The sequence below is a fragment of the Salmo salar genome, chromosome ssa17 (genome assembly GCF_905237065.1).
Source record: "Salmo salar chromosome ssa17, Ssal_v3.1, whole genome shotgun sequence".
Taxonomy (NCBI): Eukaryota; Metazoa; Chordata; class Actinopteri; order Salmoniformes; family Salmonidae; genus Salmo; species Salmo salar.
The window spans coordinates 62,699,179-62,724,155 of record NC_059458.1 but is presented as its reverse complement, the minus strand read 5'-3'; the positions used below and the strand labels follow the sequence as shown (position 1 = coordinate 62,724,155).

The 24,977-nt window shown below is 41.7% G+C and overlaps 1 protein-coding gene and 1 pseudogene across 13 annotated transcripts in view; both read right to left on the bottom strand.

The window, feature by feature from the left end:
* Positions 1-784: 784 nt before the first annotated feature.
* Positions 785-11,344, bottom strand: LOC106576342 (glycogen debranching enzyme-like; annotated as a pseudogene).
* A 9,544-nt stretch (positions 11,345-20,888) lies between these two features.
* Positions 20,889-24,977, bottom strand: part of LOC106576312 (protein phosphatase 1 regulatory subunit 12A) — a 67,956-nt gene continuing 63,867 nt past the window's right edge. For 8 of the 13 annotated variants that reach the window (XM_014153410.2, XM_014153411.2, XM_014153416.2 and 5 more), the window contains 2 exons: positions 24,329-24,547; positions 22,487-22,616 (listed from right to left, as the gene is read on the bottom strand). In XM_014153410.2, coding sequence (XP_014008885.1) covers positions 24,407-24,547 — 141 coding nt within the window. In that variant the 3' untranslated portion in view covers positions 22,487-22,616; positions 24,329-24,406. Of the gene's footprint in view, positions 22,617-24,328; positions 24,548-24,977 lie in introns of those variants that run through there. The other 5 variants (XM_045699924.1, XM_014153413.2, XM_014153419.2 and 2 more) reach the window with 2 other exon arrangements.

The following is a 24,977-nucleotide window of genomic DNA, read 5'->3' as shown; positions in this document are numbered from 1 at the left end:
TTGGAGCAGTGGCTTCTTCCTTGCTGAGCGGCCTTTCAGGTTATGTCGATATAGGACTCGTTTTACTGTGGATATAGATACTTTTGTACCTGTTACCTCCAGCATCTTCACTAGGTCCTTTGCTGTTGTTCTGGGATTGATTTGAACTTTTCGCACCAAAGTACGTTCATCTCTAGGAGACAGAACAAGTCTCCTTCCTGAGCGGTATGACGGCTGCGTGGTCCCATGGTGTTTATACTTGCGTACTATTGTTTGTACAGATGAACGTGGTACCTTCAGGCGTTTGGAAATTGCTCCCAAGGATGAACCAGACTTGTGGAGGTCTACAATTTTTTCTGAGGTCTTGGCTTATTTCTTTTGATTTTCCCATGGTGTCAAGCAAAGAGTCACTGAGTTTGAAGTTAGGCCTTGAAATGCATCCACAGGTACACCGCCAATTGACTCAAATGATATCAATTAGCCTATCAGAAGCTTCTAAGGCCATGACATCATTTTCTGGAATTTTCCAAGCTGTTTAAAGGCACAGTCAACTTAGTGTATGTAAACTTCTGACCCACTGGAATTGTGATACAGTGAATTATAGGTGAAATAATCTGTAAACAGTTGTTGAAATTACTTGAGTCATGCACAAAGTAGATGTCCTAACTGACTTGCAAAAACTATAGTTTGTTAACAAGAAATTTATGGAGTGGTTGAAAAACGAGTTTTAATGACTCCATCCTAAGTGTATGTACACCTCCGACTTCAACTGTATGTAATAGGATGCTATTTCAGACACAGTCACTCACTCTGGATCCAACGTCTTCAATCCCAGGGGACCGAGTAGCTTCTGATCTGCCATCCCTAGTGTCTTCCTAGGCTCTCTCCACTGTGAACAGCTCTGGAGCCTGGAGAACACAGAGAGAGACAAGGTACAGACATCCCAGCTAACAATTCTATGGAGAGAGAACGTTTTTGTAATGTTACCCCAAATCAGGGTGCGAATTACAGGGAAGCCGGGGGGGGGGCTCACCTCTCCTGAATGAGACATGAGCTCCCCTAAAGGCAATAAAAGTCCAACATTGGGGGGGTCTCTAAATAATGATAATCTGAGTATTGGTGATACACTGGTAATGTTAAACACTCCAATCGTTATGAGATCTGATATTCTGCCCAATGCAACTTGGGCTCCCGAGTGGCACAGCGGTCTAAGGCACTGCATCTCAGTGCAAGAGGCGTCACAACAGACCCTAGTTTGATTCCAGGCTGTATCACAACCAGCCGTGATTGAGAGTCTCATTGGGTGGCGCACAATTGGCCCAGCCTCGTCCGGGTTAAGCTTTGGCATGTGGTAGGTCTTCATTGTAAGTAAGAATTTGTTCTTAACTGACTTGCCTAGTTAAATAAAGGTTAAATAAACAAATTATAAAACAAGACGTAGGCCAATATGTCATATTGTCAACCAATAAAATACAACTAGTAATAATAAAAATAGCAATGTGATCTAATGTATTACCCATGGAAAACCAAAGTACTCACCAGTACACTATTTAATATGTATTCATTCACTGATTATGAGGTTAACAATTATGCAAATGGTGTTTACATGTTGGTGATAAGGATAAACAATTATGGTAGTAAATTGTTATTGACCGTGAATATTATCTTCTTTTTGACATGCTTTGGACAATTGCTATTTGTGTCTCATGTAGAGCGTTGTTCCACTGTTTTGCAAAAACTGTCTTGTGATAAGAGTTACATCTACTGTTAAAAAAAACTGTTTAGCATTTGCATTTAGTGTGAAAACAATAAAAAATTGCTAGGCTAACTGGTTATACGGTTATTTGGATCCCAGTTTCGCTCATGTGGATTGCAGTTTCCTTCAGTATTGCACTTATCGATGAATCCAATGACTGATGTGGTGTACTCCTCAATGTTATCGGAAAAATCCCAAAACATATTCCAGTCTGTCCTAGCAAAACAGTCCTGTAGTTTAGCATCAGCTTCATCTGATCACTTTTTCATTGACCAAGTCACTGGAGCTTCCTGCTTTAATTTTAGCTTATAAGCAGGAATCAGGAGGATAGAATTATGGTCAGATTTGCCAACTGTAGGGGAAGGGAGAGCTTTGTACGCGTCTCTATGTGTGGAGTAAGGTGGTCTAGAGTTTCTTTCCCTCTAGTTGCACATTTAACATGCTGATAGAAATTTGGTAAAACAGATTTAAGTTTCCCTGCATTAAAGTCTCCGGACACTAGGAGTGGCGCCTCTGGATGAGCTTTTTCCTGTTTGCTTATGGCAGAATACAGCTCATTGAGTGCGGTCTTAGTGCCATATTCAGTCTGTGGTGGTATGTAGACAGCTGCGAAAAATACAGATGAATACTCTAGGTAGTGTTGTCTACAGCTTATCATGACATACTCTACACCTCAGGCAAGCAAAACCTTGAGACTTCCTTAGATATTGTGCACCAGCTGTTGTTTACAAATATACATAGTCCACCCCCCTTGTCTTACCAGACGCCGCTGTTCTATTCTGCCGATACAGCGTATAACCAGCCAGCTGTATGTTGATAATGTCGTCGTTCAGCCATGACTCTGTGAAGCCTAAGATATTACAATTTTTAATGTCCCGTTGATAGTTTAATCTTCCTTGTAGATCTTTGATTTTATTTTCCAATGATTGCATGTTAGCTAGTAGAACGGAAGGCAGTGGGTGTTTATTCGTATGAATTCTCAGAAGGCAGCCCGACCTCCGTCCTCTTTTTCGCCGTCTTCTCTTCACGCATCTTCTCTGGCGCCATGATACATGGCAACCATGTTCTGTGTATGTTTGGTGTGATGTTGATGCAAGGGCGTAACTTTGTGTTGAATAAGGGGGGGGGGGTCAGGGTCAATGGGTTCTGGTGGATTTTTTAAATATATGTCATGACGTTGGCCTCTTTTGGTACAGGGAGGACAGTTGACCCCCTCCCTGTTGCACCACCACCCAACCTACCCCCCCCCAATCGACCCTGTGTGTAAAGGGTCGTAAAAACTCTAAAATTCCAGGAGAGTCTTTGGCCACATGGCCCATAGAGAGACAAAGGAAATTCTTCCAACTCATAGAATTGGAGAGCCAAGTGACATTTTGTGTTCTGGAGAAGGTATGGAAGATTGGTGAAGAATCCAGCTACGAACTGATCCGCTTGGTACAATTTTGTGATACTCAGAAGAGACAATATAGCCATATTACCATAAAACTGTTTATATAATAGACTCAGCTTAAGACGTGCATCATATGGGTGTATGGAATGTATTAATAAGGATAAAGCTTTTGTAAGACATTGAGATGCTATTGTACTGATGTAATGGGATAGATTTGGTTACAGAAATACAATTCTAACTCAGTCATAGGCACGCCCCCAGGGACCCATACAGGACCAGGCGTAATTTGACAAGCTGTTCTATGGGCACTATAAAACACCCCCCGATTTACATTTCCTCAGACCAGGCCTACACTCCGTTGGCTAATAGGTTTTACCTTCCAATTCCTCTACTGAAAGTGAACCATACCACATGGGTTAACTTTTAGACTATCGATACTGACAGAATAAGAACAAGTCTTTGATATTAATTATTAGTCTGCAGCTAAGTAAATTATATCATTGAACGCGAAGACCAACGAAACAACCATTCGATGACGACATTAATGAATGTCGCTCTGAAAGATCCATTCTAACCGAGATAGAGAGAGAACGCGGACAAAACTTCCCAACAGAACCGAACTCTCCAACAAAGAACGACGACACACTGAGCGTAAATATATATTGATTGCAATTGTTCCCGAATGAGTGAGCCTTCAATTGTCAATTGTTAATATTAATGAACTCTGTAACTTCTGAGCCTGACCGTTTATGATCCATTGTTCAACAGGCCGACCTGCCTGTTTAGCCCACAAGGGCACATTCCGATACCAATCCTTTGTGACGATAATTACTGTTTGTATGTTTTTCTGTTAATTACTTAGTGTAGTAAATAAATGATTTTAAGACAATTGATTTTAGTAAAGACTGGGTTCGTGCAGATACAACAATTTACGACGTTTGGGATGAGACTGGACTAGAGGTAAATAAACCATTGAAACTAGAAGATAATCGCCCTATACTATAACAGAATATAATATTATAGTACAGGAAAGTTATATTAGGAAAATTATAGCTTTGTAATCTGAATATTCTCCTTGGTGCCCCGATCTCCTAGTTAATTACAATTAAACGATTAATCAGTTTAATCGCGTGATAATAATTATAGGGAGCTAATTGATAAACATATCTTCCGTTTAATGGTACCCCCAAAGACACGACATATAGCTGTGAAATTGTTGTTTCTGGTTAATTTTTAAGAATTGTGATTCCCGTGCATTCACTGTAACTGAATGGCAATGGGAGTGACTTTTAGCATGAGCTGAAAACTTCTCAATAGCCTTCTTCCAATTTCTAAAGCCTGTGCTGACAAATGCAGGGTCTGATTTTGCGACAAATGGTGACCTCTTATTCAGAAAAAAACCCTTTATAGAGACACTAATGCAGCCCGGGGAATACTGGACAGTACATTTGTTTGAAAGACTCACATAATGTTCAGCACAAATACATTAGTAACCTTAGTACACCAACACTGAGAGGGTTAGGGTTAGCCAGAGACAGACCTGTCTTACAGCAGCAGGGCTATTAAGGACAGAAATGTGTGATAACCTTTTCTTCACCCACATTGATAGTGTTAGGGTTATCCAGAGTACTGACTTGCCTTTACAACACTAATGACGTAGCTAAGTAAGCCTTATCAGAGCCAGAGTGACCCATAGGGTAGGGGCCTATCTTCGTGTTTCTTTAGCATGAGGCAGTTTGATGTACAATTATTTCCCTTGGACAGGACACTAGAACGTTAGCTACAAAGCTAATGAGGCAGTAAAAAGGAACAGTGGTTACCACCACAATGGCGATAACAAAGTTAGGCCTTAGCTGCTAGTCACACCAGGAACATGGCTGTCCTTGTAGATGCCTGTCTTGTGCACCAGGTCTGGATGTTTCTCATTGGGGTCCTGAAGGTTGTGAGACACATCGCACCGGGCACAGACGTTGATTCAATGTCTAATTCCACGTTGGTTCAACGTAATTTCATTGAAAGGACGTTGATTCAAACAGTGTGTGCCCAGTGGGATAGAACATCTCAAAGTTCTGCCGGATCCTCCTGTTCCACTCTTCATAGGGCAAAGAGATATTACGACCAAGAACAAAACAGATATGTCTAACTTATCGATCGGAAAACATACACACCATTTTTATTTTTTACAATTGCAGTGAGGTACTGTATCATGTTTAAATAGTCAATTCAACCTCTGACATTTCTGCGAAGTAGTATACCAATTGCCATAACTCATCAACATTTTTGAGAGTTAGGGAAAGTGGGTCACTAGTAAGAAAAGCACCACTGGTATACAAAAGCGAGAATTTTTAATTCCGCCATATTAACACGGAAACATCGTAAATTGTGTTTTTATGTCTGTAACTAGTTGCTTGACAAAGTCCCAACATTTCATAAGGATACATTTTTTTTTACATTTTAGACCCGTTAGTGCAATTAGGGTTAATGGACAGTAAAGTACATCCTATTTTATCATATCTTGTCTTGTCTTGAGCAAAGGGCAAAAAAACTGTACCTAAGTGTAGCTGAGATTCCTTTGTTATGAGCTGTGTCACTCTCTCCCATCTTGTCCATCCACGCCCCACAGTTAAAACAATTTCCTCAATAGACAAACCCAGAGTCATCATTCGCCTTGGCCTCAACATTAAACCCTGGAGGGGAAAGACAACCAAGCCATGTAAATGAAACATACTCTTAAGTTAATAAAAAATACTTTGGAAAGTATTCAGACCCCTTGACTTTTTCCATATTTTGTTACGTTACAGCCTTAATCTAAAATTGATTAAATAGTTTCTCTCATCAATCTAAACACAATAACCCATAATAACAAAGCAGCAAGCTCTGTCAGGTTGGATGGGGAGCGTTGCTACACAGCTATTTTCAGGTCTCTACAGAGAGGTTCAATCGGGTTCAAGTCCGGGCTCTGGCTGGGCCACTCAAGGACATTCAGAGACTTGTCCCTAAGCCACTCCTGTGTTGTCTTGGCTGAGAGGGTCGTTGTCCTGTTGGAAGGTGAACCATTGCCTCAGTCTGAGGTCCTGAGCGCTCTGGAGCAGGATTTCATCAAGGATCACTGTACTTTGCTGTGTTCATCTTTCCCTGCCACTGAAAAACATCCCCACAGCATGATGCTGCCACAACCATGCTTTGCCGTAGGGATGGAGCCAGGTTCTCTCTGGAAGTGACTCTTGGCATTCAGGCCAAAGAGTTGAATCTTGGTTTCATCAGACCAAGGAATCTTGTTTCTCATGGTCTTAGAGTCTTTAGGTTGCTTTTGGCAAACTCCAAGTGGGCTGTCATGTACCTTTTTACTGAGGAGTGGCTTCCGTCTGGCCACTCTACCATAAAGGCCTGATTGGTGGAGTGTTGCAGAGATGCTTGTCCTTCTGGAAGGTTCTCCCATCTCCACAGAGGAACTCTGTCAGAGTGACTATCGAGTTCTTGGTGTCATGACGTTGCCCTCTTTGGGTACATCGAGCACTATACCCCCCCTCCCTCTGCACCAGCCCTTTTCTATGCACCATCCCCCTACCTCTATACTCCTGACACCAGGCTCTGTCAGAAGAGGTCGTAAATTCCTATGAGGAGATCCTCTCCTCATGGCCACAGTATAGAGAGAGAGTGAGTTTTCATAGAGAGGACAAAGGGATTTCTTCAACCTCACAGAACTGGAGAACCGAACAACATTTATGTTCTGGAGAAGGTATAAAAGATCGGTGAAGAATCCAGCTATGAACTGGTCCATTTGGTACAATTTTGTGAAACTCATGAGAGACAATACCGCCACATAACCATGTTTATAGAAGAGTCTCAGGTATGAGACTTACATCTAATGGTTGTATAAAATGAATGAATAAGGATGAAGCTATTTGTGAGATGATGGGATGCTATGTAATGATGTTAATGTGAGAGAATTGTATTTCTGTTTAAAGTTTCACCAAGTCCTTGGCACACCCCCAGGGGCACAGACAGGACCTGGTGTCATGAGACAGCCTTTTTGATGTTCCGAATAAAACCCCCACCTAGGTTTTCTACCACCAGACCAGCTTACCTCGATAACGAGAGGGCCACGGCTTGAGAGGAGACCAGCTTACCTCGATAACGAGAAGGCCAAGGTTTGAGAGGAGACCAAGCTTACCTCAATTACGAGATGGCTAAAGGTTGCAGACCATGCATTTCTCTTGCTGAACTTTTAACCATACCACGTGGTTAAACTCTTAGACTATCGATACCGACAGAATAAGAACAAGTCTTTGATATTAATTACTAGTCTGCAGCTAGGAATTCGGTATCATTGAACGCGAAGACCGACAACCGCCGAAACAGCTATTCTATAACGACATGAATGAATGTTACTCTGAACTATCCATTCTAACCACAACAGAGAGAGAGCGAGAGATAGGGCGGACTGACTCTCCAACAGAAACAAACTTTTCAACAGAGATCCCGATGACACACCGAGCGTAAATATATATATTGATTGCAATTGTTCCCGAATGAGTGAGCGTTCATGTGCAAAGGATTAGCATTTCAATTGTTATAATATTCAACTCTGTAGTGTCTCCTCAGTTGACCCCCCACTCCCCTTTTGTCTAACAAGCCGCCATGCCGGTTTAGCCCACTAGGGCACATTCCCCTATCATTTCTTTGTAACCATTGTTTGTTTGTTATGCATTTCTGTGAATTACTTAGTTAATAAATAAATGATTTTAAGACAATTGTTGTATGGATGACTCATAGTGAAGACTGGGTTCGTGCAGATAACCAACAATTTATGATGTTTGGAATGAGACTAACGTGAGGTAAATAATAATTCATTAATTCGAAGACTAATTGATCAGATATTAAAATATCTGAAAGTTATATTAGGAAAATTATAACTTTAATCTGAATATTTTCCTTGGTGCCCCGACTTCCTAGTTAATTACAGTTACATGATTAATCAGTTTAATTGCGTAATAATAGATAGAGTTATTTGATAAATAGGTCTTCAGTTTTAATGATGCCAAAGACATGACATTGGTCACCTCCCTGACCAAGGCCCTTCTCCCCCGATTGCTCAGTTTGGCTGAGCGGCCAGCTCTAGGAAGAGTCTTGGTGGTTTCAAACTTCTTCCATTTAAGAATGAAGGAGGCTATTGTGTTCTTGCGGACCTTCAATGCCACAGACATTTTTTGTACCCTTCTCCAGATCTGTGCCTCGACACAATCCTGTCTCTGAGCTCTACGGACAATTCCATCGACCTCATGGCTTGGTTTTTGCTCTGACATGCACTGTCAACAGTGGGACATTATATAGACAAGTGTGTGCCTTTCCAAATCATGTACAATCAATTGAATGTACCACAGGCGGACTCCAATCAAGTTGTAGAAACATCTCAAAGATGATCAATGGAAACAGTAAGTACCTGAGCTCAATTTCGACTCTCATAGCAAAGGGTCTAAATAATGATGTAAATAAGGTATCTGTTTTTTATTTTGAATACATTTGCCAAAAGTTGAAAAACCTGTTTTCACCTTGTCATTATGGGGCATTGTGTGTAGATTACTGAGGATTATTATGTTTTAATCCATTTTAGAATAAGGCTGTAACATAACAAAATGTGTGAGGAAAAAAATCAAAGGGTCTGAATACTTCTTCGTTCTAAAACAAGGAAAATCCTTTCCTACGTCCCCATGAGCTCAAAGGCTATTCTGAGTTTAGGGGTTAGGGTTAGAACTATGGAATTCGAGTTAGGGTAATCGGTTAGTTGTTAGGTTTAGGAGTTAGGGTTTGGTCTAGGGTTACGGGTTAAAGGAAAATAGGATTTTGAATGGAAATACATTTTAGGTCCACACGAGGATAGAAGAACAAAACGTGTTTGTGTTTAAGAATTTTAAGAAACTTGAAGCTCATTTACAGCAAATCTACACAATTGAAAAACTCTAAAATGCTATTTGGAGAACAGAAAAAAAACAAGCAGAAATTAGCCCAACCATTATCACATTGGTTGCTGTAGCGTCATTCACCTTGTTCGATCTAAAAACACGTAGCCTATTAGTTATACAATCAGGGGTTGGAACCGGTTCAGGGAACAGAACCGAAAACCATAAAATAACAAACGTTTTCAATGAACAGAAACGGAAACGAAAGTGGTTCATACGCTTCCGGAAAATAACCATTATTTTAAAACATGGGAAGCGGTTAATAACGTTTTTTTAGGTTTCAAGCATTTTTTTCCTAGTCCCATTAAAAAGCAACGAAGTGCCTCTGCAAAGGCCTCACTCTGTCACTCAGAAATGTATTCCGGTATCTGCCCGCAAGCTGAAAATCTTTGCCAGTGTGTGCGTGTTTAGGCTACCTGCCCCTCCCCTCTCCGATGCATAGGCCACTGTACTGACGTTACCATAGGCCACTGTACTGACGTTACCATAGGCCACTGTACTGACGTTACCATAGGCCACTGTACTGACGTTACCATAGGCCACTGTACTGACGTTACCATAGGCCACTGTACTGACGTTACAAGTTTGATTCAGAAGATAGGAGAGATTTTAATTAGCGAGAGAAGAATGGATTAACTTTTTTCAATGCTAGTTAAGGATTATAGGCCTAGTTATCACCTTTCACGTTGGATTTATTAACTACAAAATCTTAAGATGTGTTTTTCAATTCTGGTGCAGCTCTTTACACACAAGTTTTTTAGCTAGCTAGCTCAAAGGACATTCAAAGTTCCTCCATAGAAGCCGCTCCTCCTAGTTATAATACTGTAGACCTAGATAATGCATGTCATAACAAGATGCCCAGCGCTTCAAGCCTCCTCCTCAACCCTCTCTCTCCACCTGTAAAATTTCAGTTGTATCTTGCGTAGGCTACACTTGCCTGTCCATCACGTATGTAAATAACTAGCATGCCTGCTCTATTGGCACTGATTGGTGAAGTAATTTAATGAGCTAAATGTAAAAAAAAACTTGATTTCACAGGTTAATAAAGGAACAGAAAGGAACAATATAAACCAAGTTTTGTAAAAAAAAAAAAGTACCTTTATTTAACTAGGCCAGTATGTTCAACTAGAGGTTGAATCGGTTCAGAACTTTTTTTTGCTGGTCGGAACAGTGGTACGGTATGAAAAAAATAGTTCTGTTCAGAACGAAATTATTGGAAAATAATTAGCCGCTACTCATTAACTCAGTACTGGGATTAAAAACTCAAATTGAATACGCACAGAGGGATCTGTTAGCAACAAAAGTATTTTATTAACAAAAGGTACACCCATACGTTTGCTTTACATAACATTTTTTGTTGTTTTATAGCTAATTTCCTGAAATTCTACACATTTTGCCATGTGGTGGGGAGACATTTTTGCAGTTTTAAAAGCTAATTTCCAGCAAATCTACATATTTTGACATGACCTATGCCATGTAATATGATATCTGAATGAGGGACCCCCTAGAGGTCAGGGCCCAGTGTTCTCAGTCGGTAATTCGACCATGATTACTACAAATTTAGATGGCTGGCTAGACTAACTAGACTATTTGACCAAAACTGTTAACTGACATGGGCTAATTGAGTGACTGCCAGTGAGTCACATATAACAGAGGGAAACTGCTGATGCACAACCAAGTTTCGAAACTGCACCTTGTGTATTCTACCATTCTAACTCTCAGCAGTAAGTTGAGTCCAAAATCTATATTTTTTATTCAATTTTAATCCAGACCTCGGTGTCCACATATGTAGCTACTGCCCTGTGTGCCATCATCTGTCATGTTGGGGTCTATCTGTGATCCAGCGTTCCTCTCCCTGAACTCCACCCCCTGCATGTGATGCGTCATCGCTTCATGGATGACATCATACAAGGGCTGGATCTGCAGTGGTGACATTGCAAATCCACTTTGATATGTACAGTCAATAAAGACAAGTCAAATTCATTAATAAAACATTTCCTAATGTCCTGTCTAAAAGTGTGTGAGTGTACCCAGGCTCCGGCAGGCTGTGACTCGGACATGTTTGTGGGGTACATCCTGGACACAGGGAGCATGAGCGCGATGACACTGTCAGGCACCATGTTGCAGTAGTCATGGATGCACTGCAGCCACCACCACACTACCTCACAGCAGTTTTAGCGAGTGTCAAGTCCCCTGACACTGCAGGTTGGGGTTCAGGTCACACCTCAGGCTGCTGGCGAACGCCAGGATGAAGTTCATGTGGAAAAAAGTGACGGATATAAGCTATTAGATAAATTCAAGCAATCATCTGTGTAAACCTGATGGTCTATTGACAAACATTTATGTGAGATCCATTCAATTGTTTAGCAGCATCCAAAATCATAAGTCCACTGGAGTTTCTTACTTTTTATGGATAGTTTTATTCTCCATGCACATGGAAACTTTATATGTGAGAGCTGAGAGTGTGAGACATAACTGATCTTCCTGTCACCAGAAACAGACCTCGCAGCACAATGAAGGTGTCCCGGCCCCAGCAATGGAAGATCCCAGCTGCAAAATGAGGGAAACCTGAACGTACCAGAAAGACAAACATTAATATCAGCCAACTAGTAACTGAAAGATAAAGGAAGGGAGCAACATTATGTGGATGTATCTATATCTCTGTAACAGTACAGAGAGGGGGATTTTCCATACCCAGAAGGGCAGAAATAAAGTTGTAATGAATTGGATTTAAATTGAACTTGATTGAATTTAAAGCCTTACCTGAAGCCAGTGAAACACATCACTGCTCTTTCTCATTGGTGACATCGTTGAGACGGTATGGCACGTTGTGCAGCGTGGGTGCGAGGGGGGCAGGCCCACAAAACACATCTGTACTGAGCCCAGAGCTAACTGCTTTACCAGGGTGGAACTAGTCTGGATAAACCTTAACACACAAATATTACAAACTGAAGGACTGCCCATTAACTTAGAACAGCAGTATTTTTGTACTCTGGTCACGACTTGTCTCATTGACAAATTCAGATTTTTCAATTTTATTTATGAATAGGAATAGCAAGTTGTTATTAAACCCAGTTTACATTTGATTGATGGTTGTATAGGCCCCAACAATGATGGAGCCAAAGTAGCATGGCACCAGGTAACGAGTGATGTACAAGGGATTTGTGAACATAGCCTGGAACCACTTACCCACATGGAGGGACAACACGAGACATATCATTTAACTGCAAAACAGTATTTGTTTATAGTCACTTACCTCCAGTCTAAATACACTGAGTGTACAAAACATTAGGAACACTTTCCTAATATTGAGTTGCACCCTTTTGCCCTCAGAACAGTGTCAATTCATCAGGACATGAACTCAACAAGGTGTCAAAAGCATTCCACAGGGATGTTGGCCCTTTTTGACTCCAATTGCGTCAAGTTGGCTGGATGTCCTTTGGGTGGTGTACCATTCTTGATACACAGGAAACTGTTGAGCGTGAAAAATCCAGCAGCGTTGCAGTTCTTGACACACTCAAACCAGTGGGCCTGACACCTACTACCATACCCCGTTCAAAGGCACTTAAATCTTTTGTCCTGCCCATTCACCCTCTGAATGGTACACATACTGAACACAATCCATGTTTCAATTGTCTCAAGGATTAAAAATATATATTTTTAACCTATCCCCTCCCCTTGATCTACACTGACTAAAGTGGATTTAACAAGTGACATCAATAAAGGATCATAGGCTGACCTGGTGAAAGCTGTGTCATGGAAAGAGCAGGTGTTAATGTTTTATTCACTAAGTGTATACAGTACATAATCAATACAACACAGATGCAGAGATTGTGTGTGATGAGGTGGTTCGTTTTGTTAGGTTTCTAAAAGTCTACTGCTTGGTAAGGAGGTAGATGACCATTTACCAGTAGAAGACAGCCAAGTCTTATGGTAGTTACTTATGTGAATGTATAGGCCCTATGTCTGCAATGCATAGGTCAGATATTGTATGGGCTGAGATTCATCACAAAAACAACCAAGTAAAATAATAATGTTGAGTAAGTGCACTGCACGGGGAGTAGTGAGTATGGCTGGTGAGTTGGTGTCAGGCACACTACCTGTCTTGTAGTGATTACAGAAGTGAATGAGGCGTCTCCTCAGAACCCCCACCTGCTCCTGGAACTTGGGGTCCAGGACAACATCGGTTACAGACTACGGCCATCAGTACATCTGTAAACTACAGTTTGTAAATTGTACTTCAAATCAGATAAAAGTTTATTGGTCACGTACACAGATTTGCAGATGTTATCACAGGTGCAGCAAAATGCTTATACAAACATAATCCCAAAAGTTTTTAAATAAATAAAAATCAAGAAATACCAGAACGAGTAATATCAGTGTCTGGAATATATATACAGAACCAGTCAAAAGTTTGGACACAGTGAAGTGAAGACATCAAAACTATGAAATAACACATATGGAATCATGTAGTAATCAAAAAAGTGTTGAATGAAAATATATTTTCGATTTTATATTCTTCAAAGTAGCCACCCTTTGCCTTGATGACAGCTTTGCACAATCTTGGCATTCTCTCAACCAGCTTCACCTGGAATGCTTTTCCAACAGTCTTGGAGTTGCCACATGCTGAGCACTTGTTGGCTGCTTTTCCTTCACTCTGCGGTCCAACTCATCCCAAACCATCTCAACTGGGTTGAGGTCGGGTGATTGCGGAGGCCAAGTCATTTGATGCAGCACTCCATCACTCTCCTCCTTGGTCAAATAGCCCTTACACAGCCTGGAGGTAGGTTGGGTCATTGTCTTGTTGAAAAACAAAACGACAGGCCTGGTTTTCGTAGCATTTCACTACACTCGCATTAACATCTGCTTACCATGTGTATGTGACAAATACAATTTGATTTGCGCTTAGTTGAACTATCACTCAGAATTCTGTGGTAGCCATGCTGGTTAAGTGTGCCTTGAACTCCAAATAAATCACTGACAGTGTCACCAGCAAAGCACCCCTACACCATCACACCTCTTCTTCCATGCTTCAGTGGGAACTACACATGTGAGATCATCCGTTCACCTACTCCCCACCAGACTAATGTCAATTGCTCATGTTTCTTGGTTTCTTATTGGTGTCCTTTAGTAGTTGTTTCTTTGCAGCAATTTGACCATGAAGGCCTGATTCACGCAGTGTCCGCTGAACAGTTGATGTTGAGATGTCTGTTACTTGAACTCTGAAGCATTTATTTGAGCTGCAATTTCTGAGGCTGGTAACTCTATTGAACATATCTTCTGCAGCAGAGGTAACTCTGGGTCTTCCTTTCCTGTGGCGGTCCTTAAGAGAGCCAGTTTCATCAGAGCGCTTGATGGTTTTTGAAGAAACTTTCAAAGTTATTGACATTTTCCATATTGACTGACCTTCATGTCTTAAATCTAGATGTTCCGCTAGCGGAACGCCTCACCAATATCCAATGATAGAGCGTGGCGCGAATTACAAACACCTCAAAAATCCAAAAACTTCAATTTTTCAAACATATGACTATTTTACACCATTTTAAAGACAAGACTCCTTTATCTAACCACATTGTCCGATTTCAAAAAGGCTTTACAACGAAAGCAAAACATTAGATTATGTCAGGAGAGTACCCAGCCAGAAATAATCACACCCATTTTTCAAGCTAGCATATAATGTCACAAAAGCCAAAACCACAGCTAAATGCAGCACTAACCTTTGATGATCTTCATCAGATGACACTCCTAGGACATTATGTTATACAATACATGCATGTTTTGTTCAATCAAGTTCATACTTATATCAAAAAACAGCTTTTTACATTAGCATGTGATGTTCAGAACTAAATTACTCACGATAAACGTTCACAAAAAACAATTATTTTAAGAATTATAGATACAAAACTCCTTTATGCAATCGCGGTGTCCGATTTTAAAATAGCTTTTCGGTGAAAGCACATTTTGCAATATTCTGAGTAGATAGCCCGGCCATCATGGCTAGCTATTTTGACACCCACCAAACTCAGATTTACTATAAGAAAAATTGGATTACCTTTGCTGTTCTTCGTCAGAATGCACTCCCAGGACTTCTACTTCAACACCCAATGTTGTTTTGGTTCCAAATAATCCATAGTTATATCCAAATAGCTGCGTTTTGTTCTTGCGTTCAAGACACTATCCGAAGGGTGACGCGCCGGCGCGTATCGTGACAAATTTCAAAATATTCCAGTACCGTACTTCGAAGCATGTCAAACGCTGTTTAAAATAAATTTTGATGTGATTTCTCTCGTAAAATAGCGATAATATTCCAACTGGGAGACCTTGTTTTCGTTCAAACACTGAAAACAAAAAATGGAGTCTTCACATGCACGCGCGCACCAGTGTCATTGTTCTCAGAACGACCACTTTCCAAAAGCCCTACTGTTTTTCGCCCAGGGACTGCAGAGTTATCATTCCCCGTTCTGGCGCCTTCTGAGAGCCTATGGGAGCCTTAGAAAATGTCACGTTACAGCAGAGATCCTCTATTTTTGATAAAGATGCTACAGAAGGCCAAGAAATGGTCAGACAGGGCACTTCCCATATAGAATCTTCTCAGGTTTTGGCCTGCCATATGAGTTCTGTTAAACACACAGACACCATTCAAAAGAGTTTTAGAAACTTTAGGGTGTTTTATATCCAAATCAAATAATTATATGCATATTCTAGTTTCTGGGCAGGAGTAATAACCAGATTAAATCGGGTACGTTTTTTATCCAGCCGTGAAAATATTGCCCCCTATCCTAACAGGTTAAAGTAACGGGCTGTCGTTTCTCTTTGCTTATTTGAGCTGATCTTGCCATAATATGGACTTGGTCTTTTACCAAATAGGGCTATATTTTGTATATCACCACTACCTTGTCACAACACAACTGATTGGCTCAATCGGAAAGAAATTCCACAAATGCATTCCAGGTGACTACCTCATGAAGCTGGTTGAGAGAATGCAGTGTGTGCAAAGCTGTCAAGGCAAAGGGCAGCTACTATGAAAAATCTCAAATATAAAATATACTTTGACTTGCTTAACACTTTTTGGTACTACATGATTGAATATTATTTAGTAGTTTTGATGTCTTCAATATTATTCTACAATGTAGTAGGTGTCCAAACTTTTGACTGGTACAGTATATACATATGTTTGGTATACTCAGTGTATGTATGGTGTGTATAGACAGTAAATTAATAGAAAAGGAGTGTACAGCAATAGTTATATAGGATGAGCCATGACTTGTAACCTTCAGGCCATGTGTATCATTTGTCTCAGAATAGAAGTGCTGATTTAGGACCAGTTTAGATCATATTATATGGACACATGGGACACTCCTACTCTGAGACATTTGATACGTAGGGCACCTGAGAGAACCAATAGGACATTGTATTCTTACTTACCTAGACAATAGTCACACTACCAGAGTGAGCTGTTCAAATGTAATATGTTTAAAATTCACTGCGGTCCTTACCAGTGACGTCAGCCTGCTTCACAATCCTGCTGTCATGTAGCTGGACAGTTCCAGTAGAAGAACAAAAAAAAAATGGTACTAGCCGTGCCTTAGAAAAGGAATATAACTCATGTACATGTGTTTAGACTGAAGTGACCCAAGCACAAAACCTCAGGTCTAAGAATAGCCCTGAGTTATCACACAGTAATCCCAGTGTTCTCATGCCTTAAATTAAATTGCCCATTGTGTACAAGCCCATTGTGTACAATCACATGCCAGGCATATACAGAGACACACCTGTAACCCTAGCTGGGATGTAAAGTTGTAATTCTATGGTGCTGTTCTCATGTTACCTGGATGTGTTCTCTGATCTCTGTGTGCTTAGGCAGACTTGATGCAGTTCCTGTCTTTCTGGTTTGACACAGAGATCTGATCCACTCCACAGTCCTAGCCTCCAGAACCACCACCTCTTTTTGAAAGATAAAAAAAAAAAAAAGGACTTAAGTAGTGGTGGAAAAAAAATACTAAAATCAGTATACTTGAGTAAAAGTAAAAGCTATACATCAAATTCCTCACATTAAGCAAACAAGATAGCATTTATTTTTTTATATTTTTTAATTTACAGACGGGCACACTCCAACACAAATACAGTATGTGTTTAGTGATTCCACCAGATCAGAGGCAGTAGGGGTTACAAGGCGTTATATTGATAGGTTTGTGAATTGATCATATCGTTGTCATGGGTAACGTCCAGGAACATGGCGTGGGCGATAGAGGGCACTAGACGTCTGAGGCTGAACGAACGAGCCCACAGGCTCTCCACCAAATGTGTAGACCAGCCTGCCCTCCACGTGACAGTCCCCTGCACACGCGAGAGAGCGAGGATATTGTCATTGTAGCAACTAGATAAAATAGGCAAATGGTTATAGCCAATATGGTCTATGCAGTCTTTAATAAGAAAACGCAACCTGAATGAATGTCAATTTATTCATAGTTCACTTGAAATATTACCACCAAGGGTCCATTTTAGCCAAGAGGCGATCAATTGCAGATTCATTTAATTTCCTGTGTATCAATATTTCATAAGGCATCTCATACCATTAACAAAGGCAATACCCAACTTCATGAACACATATCCATGTCACATGTTGAAGCAAAACAGAAACAGTGAACATTTATTTTTCCATTTCTACCAGATTATGTAGTCTGGTCCCAGATCTGTCCAGACATTGTCCAGCTCCTTGCTGCCCGTGAACAGCTCAGCCAACATATACAGGTCCGGCTTCAGCTAGCGAGTTCTCTCCAGCATGTACTACATACAGCACAGCCACACCACACCACACCACACACAGGCCAGGGCACACAATGCAACATGGACAATGTTGGTGAATGGAGGAATAGTGAGATAGATAAGAGGAGAGAAGAGGATATAGAAAGAGAGATAGATATGAGACAAGAGAGGAGGCGAGGGAAAGAGATGGGAAGGGGAAAGTGAAGGGGTACAGGCTGGGCAAGAGCGTAAATATGAAAATGACAGAGCGGAGGGGGACGTGTCAATTACCAGGCAACAAACAGGTTAATAATGGTGGGAATTGGCCCGATAAAAGGGGTGTTGGGAAATGTAGTAACAAAATCAATTTATATTTAAGTGAATGTGCAAAGGTAGTCTGGTGATAATGGAAAATATAGTTATACACTTAATATACAAAACATTAAGAACACCTGCTTTAAGTGCCTTTGAATGAGGTATGATAGTAGGTGCCAGGCGTACTGGTTATGTCAAGAACTGCAACACTGCTGGGTTTTTAACCCTCAACCGTTTCCCATGTGTATAAAGAAAGGTTCACCACCCAAACGACATCCAGCCAACTTGACAACTGTGGGAAGCATCAGAGTCAACATGGGCCAACATCCCTGTGGAGCACTTTCGACAACTTGCAGGCTGTTATCTTAGCAAAAAGGAGGGGTGTTCCCCATACAGTCCTACACCACGATAGGGAAGTGGCATTGCCTCTGACCAGACTATCACATACAGGTTAGGTCTGACCGCCTTGGCTGCTGCCAGCATCACCTACAGAGACCACCACATCACAGTAAAGCCTTCCTGGGGCTACAATTTGTTCTGTGATACAGTGCTGTGGAAGGGGGCAAATACTTTGTACTTACATTTACTTGACAGCATTTGTAATTGTTCATAATGCTCTAATCTAGGATGTTCCATAGTACATTCACACAAGATGGCAGGAAGACTAAGGGCCCCCTTTTCTAGAAAGGCTTCAATGTTTTTCCCCTCCAGCAAGAACAAGAGGACAATGTTGGCCTAGTAACACCTGTAATACTCTTAAATTGAATGTACTGAGTATCATTGAAAATATTCACCAGGATATGCAGATATGAATGTGTGGATCTACACTCAGATCAGTAGACTGTATCTTGGTCATGCAAGTGCAGCGGAGCGGAGTGACAGTTGTCCAGGCGTATGCCTGTAAATTGTTAGGCCGTGATCTCTGTGTAGTACTTCATGTGAGTCCACAGGTAAGGGCTGCCTCCCACCAGCAGAGTTTCAGGCTGTCTCCCCCACATTTCTCAGGGAAGGTAAATCTTTACCACGCCTTTTTGGAATAGACTGGATATGACAATTTTAGGCCTATAACTAGGCCCCAGTTACAATAGCACTATCAGCTGACGTGGAACCTAAAGCTGCTGAACTATCAGCTGGCCTGGAACCTAAAGCTGCTGAACTATCAGCTGACCTGGAACCTAAAGCTGCTGAACTATCAGCTGACCTGGAACCTAATGCTGCTGAACTATCAGCTGACCTGGAACCTAATACTACTGAACTATCAGCTGACCTGACTCTGCAAAGTTCCTCAGGGGGTCATATGACGTCACCCAGCTGTTGTGGGCCAGGAAGTGTCTGACTCATCAGCTGCATTTCCTTGTCAAATGCCAAGTTGTCCTCAGGTGAAATATCTGCACACCACTGGATGTTTCCCGGTGATGGGTCCCAATTTAGGCTGGTGGTCCACAAGGTGTTTGTAAACTACATTTCCCACGATGCAGTTCTAGCATTCAACATTAAGCTCATCCCTCCAGGTTCCTCAACCAGTTACAACACTCCAAGATGGATCAGGGCTCATTACTGTAACAAGCACAGGAGTGACAAACATTTGTAGATCCAACACGAGTGACCAGGCAACACCCAGCTCAAGATTCCTGGGATAACTTTCGTCAAGGTATTCCCGCTCCTCTGAAATGGGTCTAAAGCACCCTTATCGGACATAAAGATCCTAATTGTCTTATAGAAGGTAGCATACAGTATCAGAAAAGGTGATTCGACATAGTTAGCAATCACTCTGTAGGTGCGGTTCTATTGCAATAATGGAGTCTCCAAAAGCAGACATGATTTGTGGCCACAGATGGTTCGTTTACATTTCTACTGTTGAGGCTAGAGGGAGTTGACGTAGGCATACAGCTCCATCTAGCGGTCGCGTCAGGGACAATAGTTGACAACTGTAGCATTAGCTTAACCCTAACCCTTTTCCTAACCTTAACCTCATTCTCCTAACCTGCTACTTTAATTCACCTAAACTGCTGCTTTAATATCCTAAGCAGCTGTGGCGACAAATCGCACCCCTAAACCTCCCCACGCCTCACAATCGTGTGATTCGCAAACATTCAATGAAATACTTCACTCAGTGTAGTCACTCCCACTAAGTCCAACTGAATTGTTGCTATGCCATGATTATTTGCGCAACAGCCCTGGGGACGAGGTTAGATGGTTCCTCACCCTGAAAGTAACCTATGAGCCAGGAGAAACTAATCCATGGTTGACATGGGTCTATATCACATCATTAATATTACAGTTGAAACAAACTGACCTGAGGTGGTGGATGTAGGCCTAGAGGAGCATGGTTGATGGGCTCTCCCCAGCTGAGCTGGGTGTTTCCATTCTGTGTAGGTGAAAATAAACTTGAACATTATTGGTAAACATGAATAGGAATAAGTAGACGTCATTTCTAAAAACAGGTACACTCGTTTGTCCTAAATAAAATACAGGTAGTTGATAGACATCAACATGGACATCTTTGAAGGTCCTCCACAGCTTTAGCCAGTTGTTGGAGTTGGGGATGTCCATAACACAGCAGAGACAACCCAAGAAACCATTCTCGTAACATGATTCCGCTGTGCTATGGCGGTATCGCTGCAGAAAGAGGTCAAGACAAAGTATTCACAGAGAAGTGACAGGTTAGCATCCCCGAAGGGCTATAAAGTCACCTTCAAGTGCACAATGTAATGAATGACAAGAATAAAATAAGCAACAAAACTTTACAATGTACAAGTTTATTTTTAATGAACTCTTCAGTGGTTGGTAGTCACAGCACAGCTCGCATGTATGAAGCCACACGCCTATTTTACAAGATGGGAAATTTAAAAAGGAAAAACAGCAAAAATGTAAACCAAAAGAGGAGACGGCCAACAGTCCAACTACAAGCAACTTGTTTTCTTTGCTACAGTATCCTTAAAAAGGCCACCGAAATGCATAAAATGGGTTTGATGCAGGGACTTTATTTGATGGTGGCTGACATCAAATACTCCTCACATGGCATTGACAGTGCATGTAGACATTGTAAAAAGGACTGGGTTAGCAATACCTAAGATCTTTTAGTGACAACACCTTGGCTAATACTACGGCTTTAAAAACTGAAAAAAAAAAGAAATGAACAGCACTCGTCCAAAGTTACTGAATACAATGTGTGAAATGTAGTGAAGCAATTATATTATTTGTATCTCACAATTACCTTGAACACTTAAAACTGTAAAGAAGAAGCACTGAACACTGCCAGCCATTCCCTTTAAGAGAGAGGCCCTTTTGTAATCCAATGTCTTTAGACTATAAATGAAGAAAATAGTTAAAAACACACTTTTTTTGTCCTCTGGAGTTTGTATATTTTTAATAGTAACAGACGGGAATCATAAATGCATGCCATGTGCTGGTCTCAAACGATACATACAGGTATATACAGCATCACTCAGTACCTGCTAAAACGAAGTGAGAAATAGAGTATAAACCAACGACTACACTACAACCTTAAAGAAAAGAGGGGGGGAGAGGGTCGGTGAAAGGGGTGAGCGATGGAAAGATGGAAGAGGAGTGAAAATCCTACTAGTGATGGACTCATCATTAAAGCATTTTTATTAGAAATAAATGCATATTGCACATACAGTGAAAGCTTAAATTCCACCAAGTCCACCTGTTCTGTAAAGCGATAATTCCATTTACCTCTGAGGGAGACACACAAAGGTACAGAAATGGAAAGGGGGTGAGTGGCGTGGATAGAGGTGTGTGCGCGTGTGCTTGTGTGGTGTGTGTCGGGGGAGGGGGAGGTTGCACGCACTAAGACGGGAGGTACCACTGGGAAGTCTTCTGCTGTGAGACAGAGCCTGAACCCCTCTCCCCCAGAGGACCTCTGGGGGAGAGGGGGGTCAGAAAGAACAGGACAACTACACATCACACAACCCTTGTATGTGGGTCGAGGAATAAACAGGAAATGGAAACAAAAAGATCAAATAAGAGTTTGTGGCACAAATAAAATCAGGTGTGAAATAACTGTCCTTCTGTGACAGCCAAGAGATCGATAGAAGTGTTTTATGTACAACTAAGGCTTATTGGTTAAATAGTTGAGGCTTCCCCGCCCGCAAATGCTTTTACATGCCGTTCACAACCCTATCCTTTGCTGATGTAAACTCAGTGGTTCTATCTGGAGAGCAGCCACAGGTTGAAGTGGAGAATAACCTAATGGAGAGAGGGAGGACATGGAGGATGCTGTGGTGGTGGGAGAGGAGGGACAGAAGGGCTGAGGGGAGAAGGAGACTTCTCGCTGCTGATGTCTTGCAATTAATACCTAAAAGTTGCAAGTCCATTAGTCACTGCCATGGAGGAGTGGGCGGGCACAGGAGGGTCTGTTCTACTTGGAAAGCTTGCTAATGACTCGAATAAGAGCTCCATTCTCGTCCTTTAGTCTCTGGTTGTCTGCTTTCAAGTCTGGTAGCGTCTGGAAGAGAACAAAAGAGAGAAGGAAACGGGCTTAGAGACATGTCACCATAGAGACACGTTGAGGTTTACCAGTCAGCCCAGTTCTAGAAACTGTTAATTGCAGTGTGTCATCAGCATCTTTGACGAGCCACAGTCAACCATTTTTTCCCCTTGTCATTTATTTTCTTCACTGAGAATGGAGCAAGCACACCCCGGTCGAAAGTCTCTGCTAAATAGCCATGCAGAACAGGAGAGGCGGCTCCACTGGCGCCCAGGAAAACATACTCTTCAAATACACAGCACAAATCCTGGCAGCACAAACAATGCTCCTTTATTTGAAGCATACAGGGCCAGAAAAAAATGCATGAGCAACAAACTGCTGCAGCATCAAATAATGGCTCGGCAATCGTTCGTTTTGTCTATGTCTTTGTGAGGTAGACTTACCACATGTAAAGCTAACACCATCTCGCAGTCAATACCCAATTCTGCCCTGAACCAAATTGCCAAACTAACTGGTATAAGAAAATAATTGCATTACCACATCTGCCTTAATACAATGAGAGCAGTTACGTTATTCACTAACATAACTACACCACTGCCTGTCATCTTGGTCACGGTTTGTGAGTTTAGTCTGAAATTGAAACAATAAAATGACTTAATAAAAGTCCTGCGCCACTCATTAGGGTCATTCTGACTAGATATCTGAATAAGGGATACCCTACTGGTTTAACTATTTATCAACACAATGTTCAGTGTGATGCCCAAGTGTTGTGGATTAAGAAATACTACCCAGTTTGTTTGACAAATGAAAATATAACTAATCACAATCAGTCATAGATGATCATTTACAGGTATAATTCCCTCAATATCAACTAAAACCATACTGGGCTAAGCAGATTCATAAAGCCATGCAGTACAGCATTGCCTGGGCCAGAGCAACCATGGCAGATTACCCAGTCCCTCTTGAAACACTTCAGCACTCACATAGGGAACAACTCAACATCCAGGGAGATCAAAAGCAAAACTATAAGGCATTTTATTACAGATGACAATCAACCAACCTGAGGTTCTTATGGTATGTAATGGAAATTGAAATCATGAGCCAAATTAATATGTCTAGGTCACTGGGAAATTAAATAAGACCAGGTGTAAACCTGCAGTATAGGGGTGACCCAGTCTCAAAGCTGGGTTGATGTCATCGATAAGACTCAATTGAAATGGGGGTAGGACTGGAGAAAGACACAGGGGAAAGGAAATGTGTCCGTCCTCTATAAAAAAAAAAGAAAGTTTGCCATTTGACGCAAAAAGAAAGCCACGTCATGCAAAGCCAGAAACAAGCCCGAACGAAACAACACTCCTTGATAAGACTTCAAGACTGCACACTGGGGGGAAAAGAACAAAATGGGGCACTCTCCTTTACAGTACATCAAATGATATAGCAAAATCAACTGCATGAAGACCTAATCATGTAGTCCAATATTTATACTTCAGGTGCTGCACTAACGAAGTAGTACATATTTGCTTATATGAAAATTAACTCCTGAATTGATACTTACCTGACTGAAAATAACATTTACCTTTACTGTGAACTATAGGTACTGTAAATGGAAAGTGCCCAGTCAAAACACACTCCCCAATATGAAAACCAGAGAGGTCTGGGGAGGTAAGGGGAGTCAGTCTCAGGGGGGAGGAGAGAATCTTGTAGTTGGGCAGGGGGGGGGGGGGACCTGCCTGTCTATGGGTGAGGTCGGAGCACGAATGGAGCATGAGAAGGGAGGGTGAGGGGTGAGGAGGAGCGGTTGGGCAGGGCTACAGGTCCACAGAGGGGGGCAGCTGGCTGCAGGCTGACTGGGAGAGCTTGACCACCACGCGGGCAAGGGCCCTATTCTCTGCCTGCAGCCGCTCCTTGACCTGACGCAGGGCCTGAACCTGCTTTACCTCTGGGAGGTTCTGCAGGAAAACCACAACAGAGAGAGGGGGAGAGAGAGCGAGAGAAAGGGTCAAACCAGCAGAGGGCAGAGAAAAAGGGGGAGATGGGAGAGTACCAGAAGGGAGAGAAATAATGGAAGGGGGGGCCAATACAAATTAGAGAGAGGATAAGAAGAGGGGGCAAAGAGAAGACAAAACAGAAAAAGGAGATTGTTAGGAAGATGGGACAGAGTTTGGAACTGGAGGAATGACAAGTGTTTTCCAGGCAGGCTGGCATGTAGGAGAGATTGCAATCTACAGTAGCATAGTAGAATAGAGCGAGAGGAAGACCGATATGGTCGCTGGGTTGCCTATGACCTAGAAATAGTCACTTCATTAGCAGAGCTGGAAGAAGGAAGAAAACTTGCTGACTCTGGCATAATGGATTTTGTTGCCCCGTTTCTGGGAACAT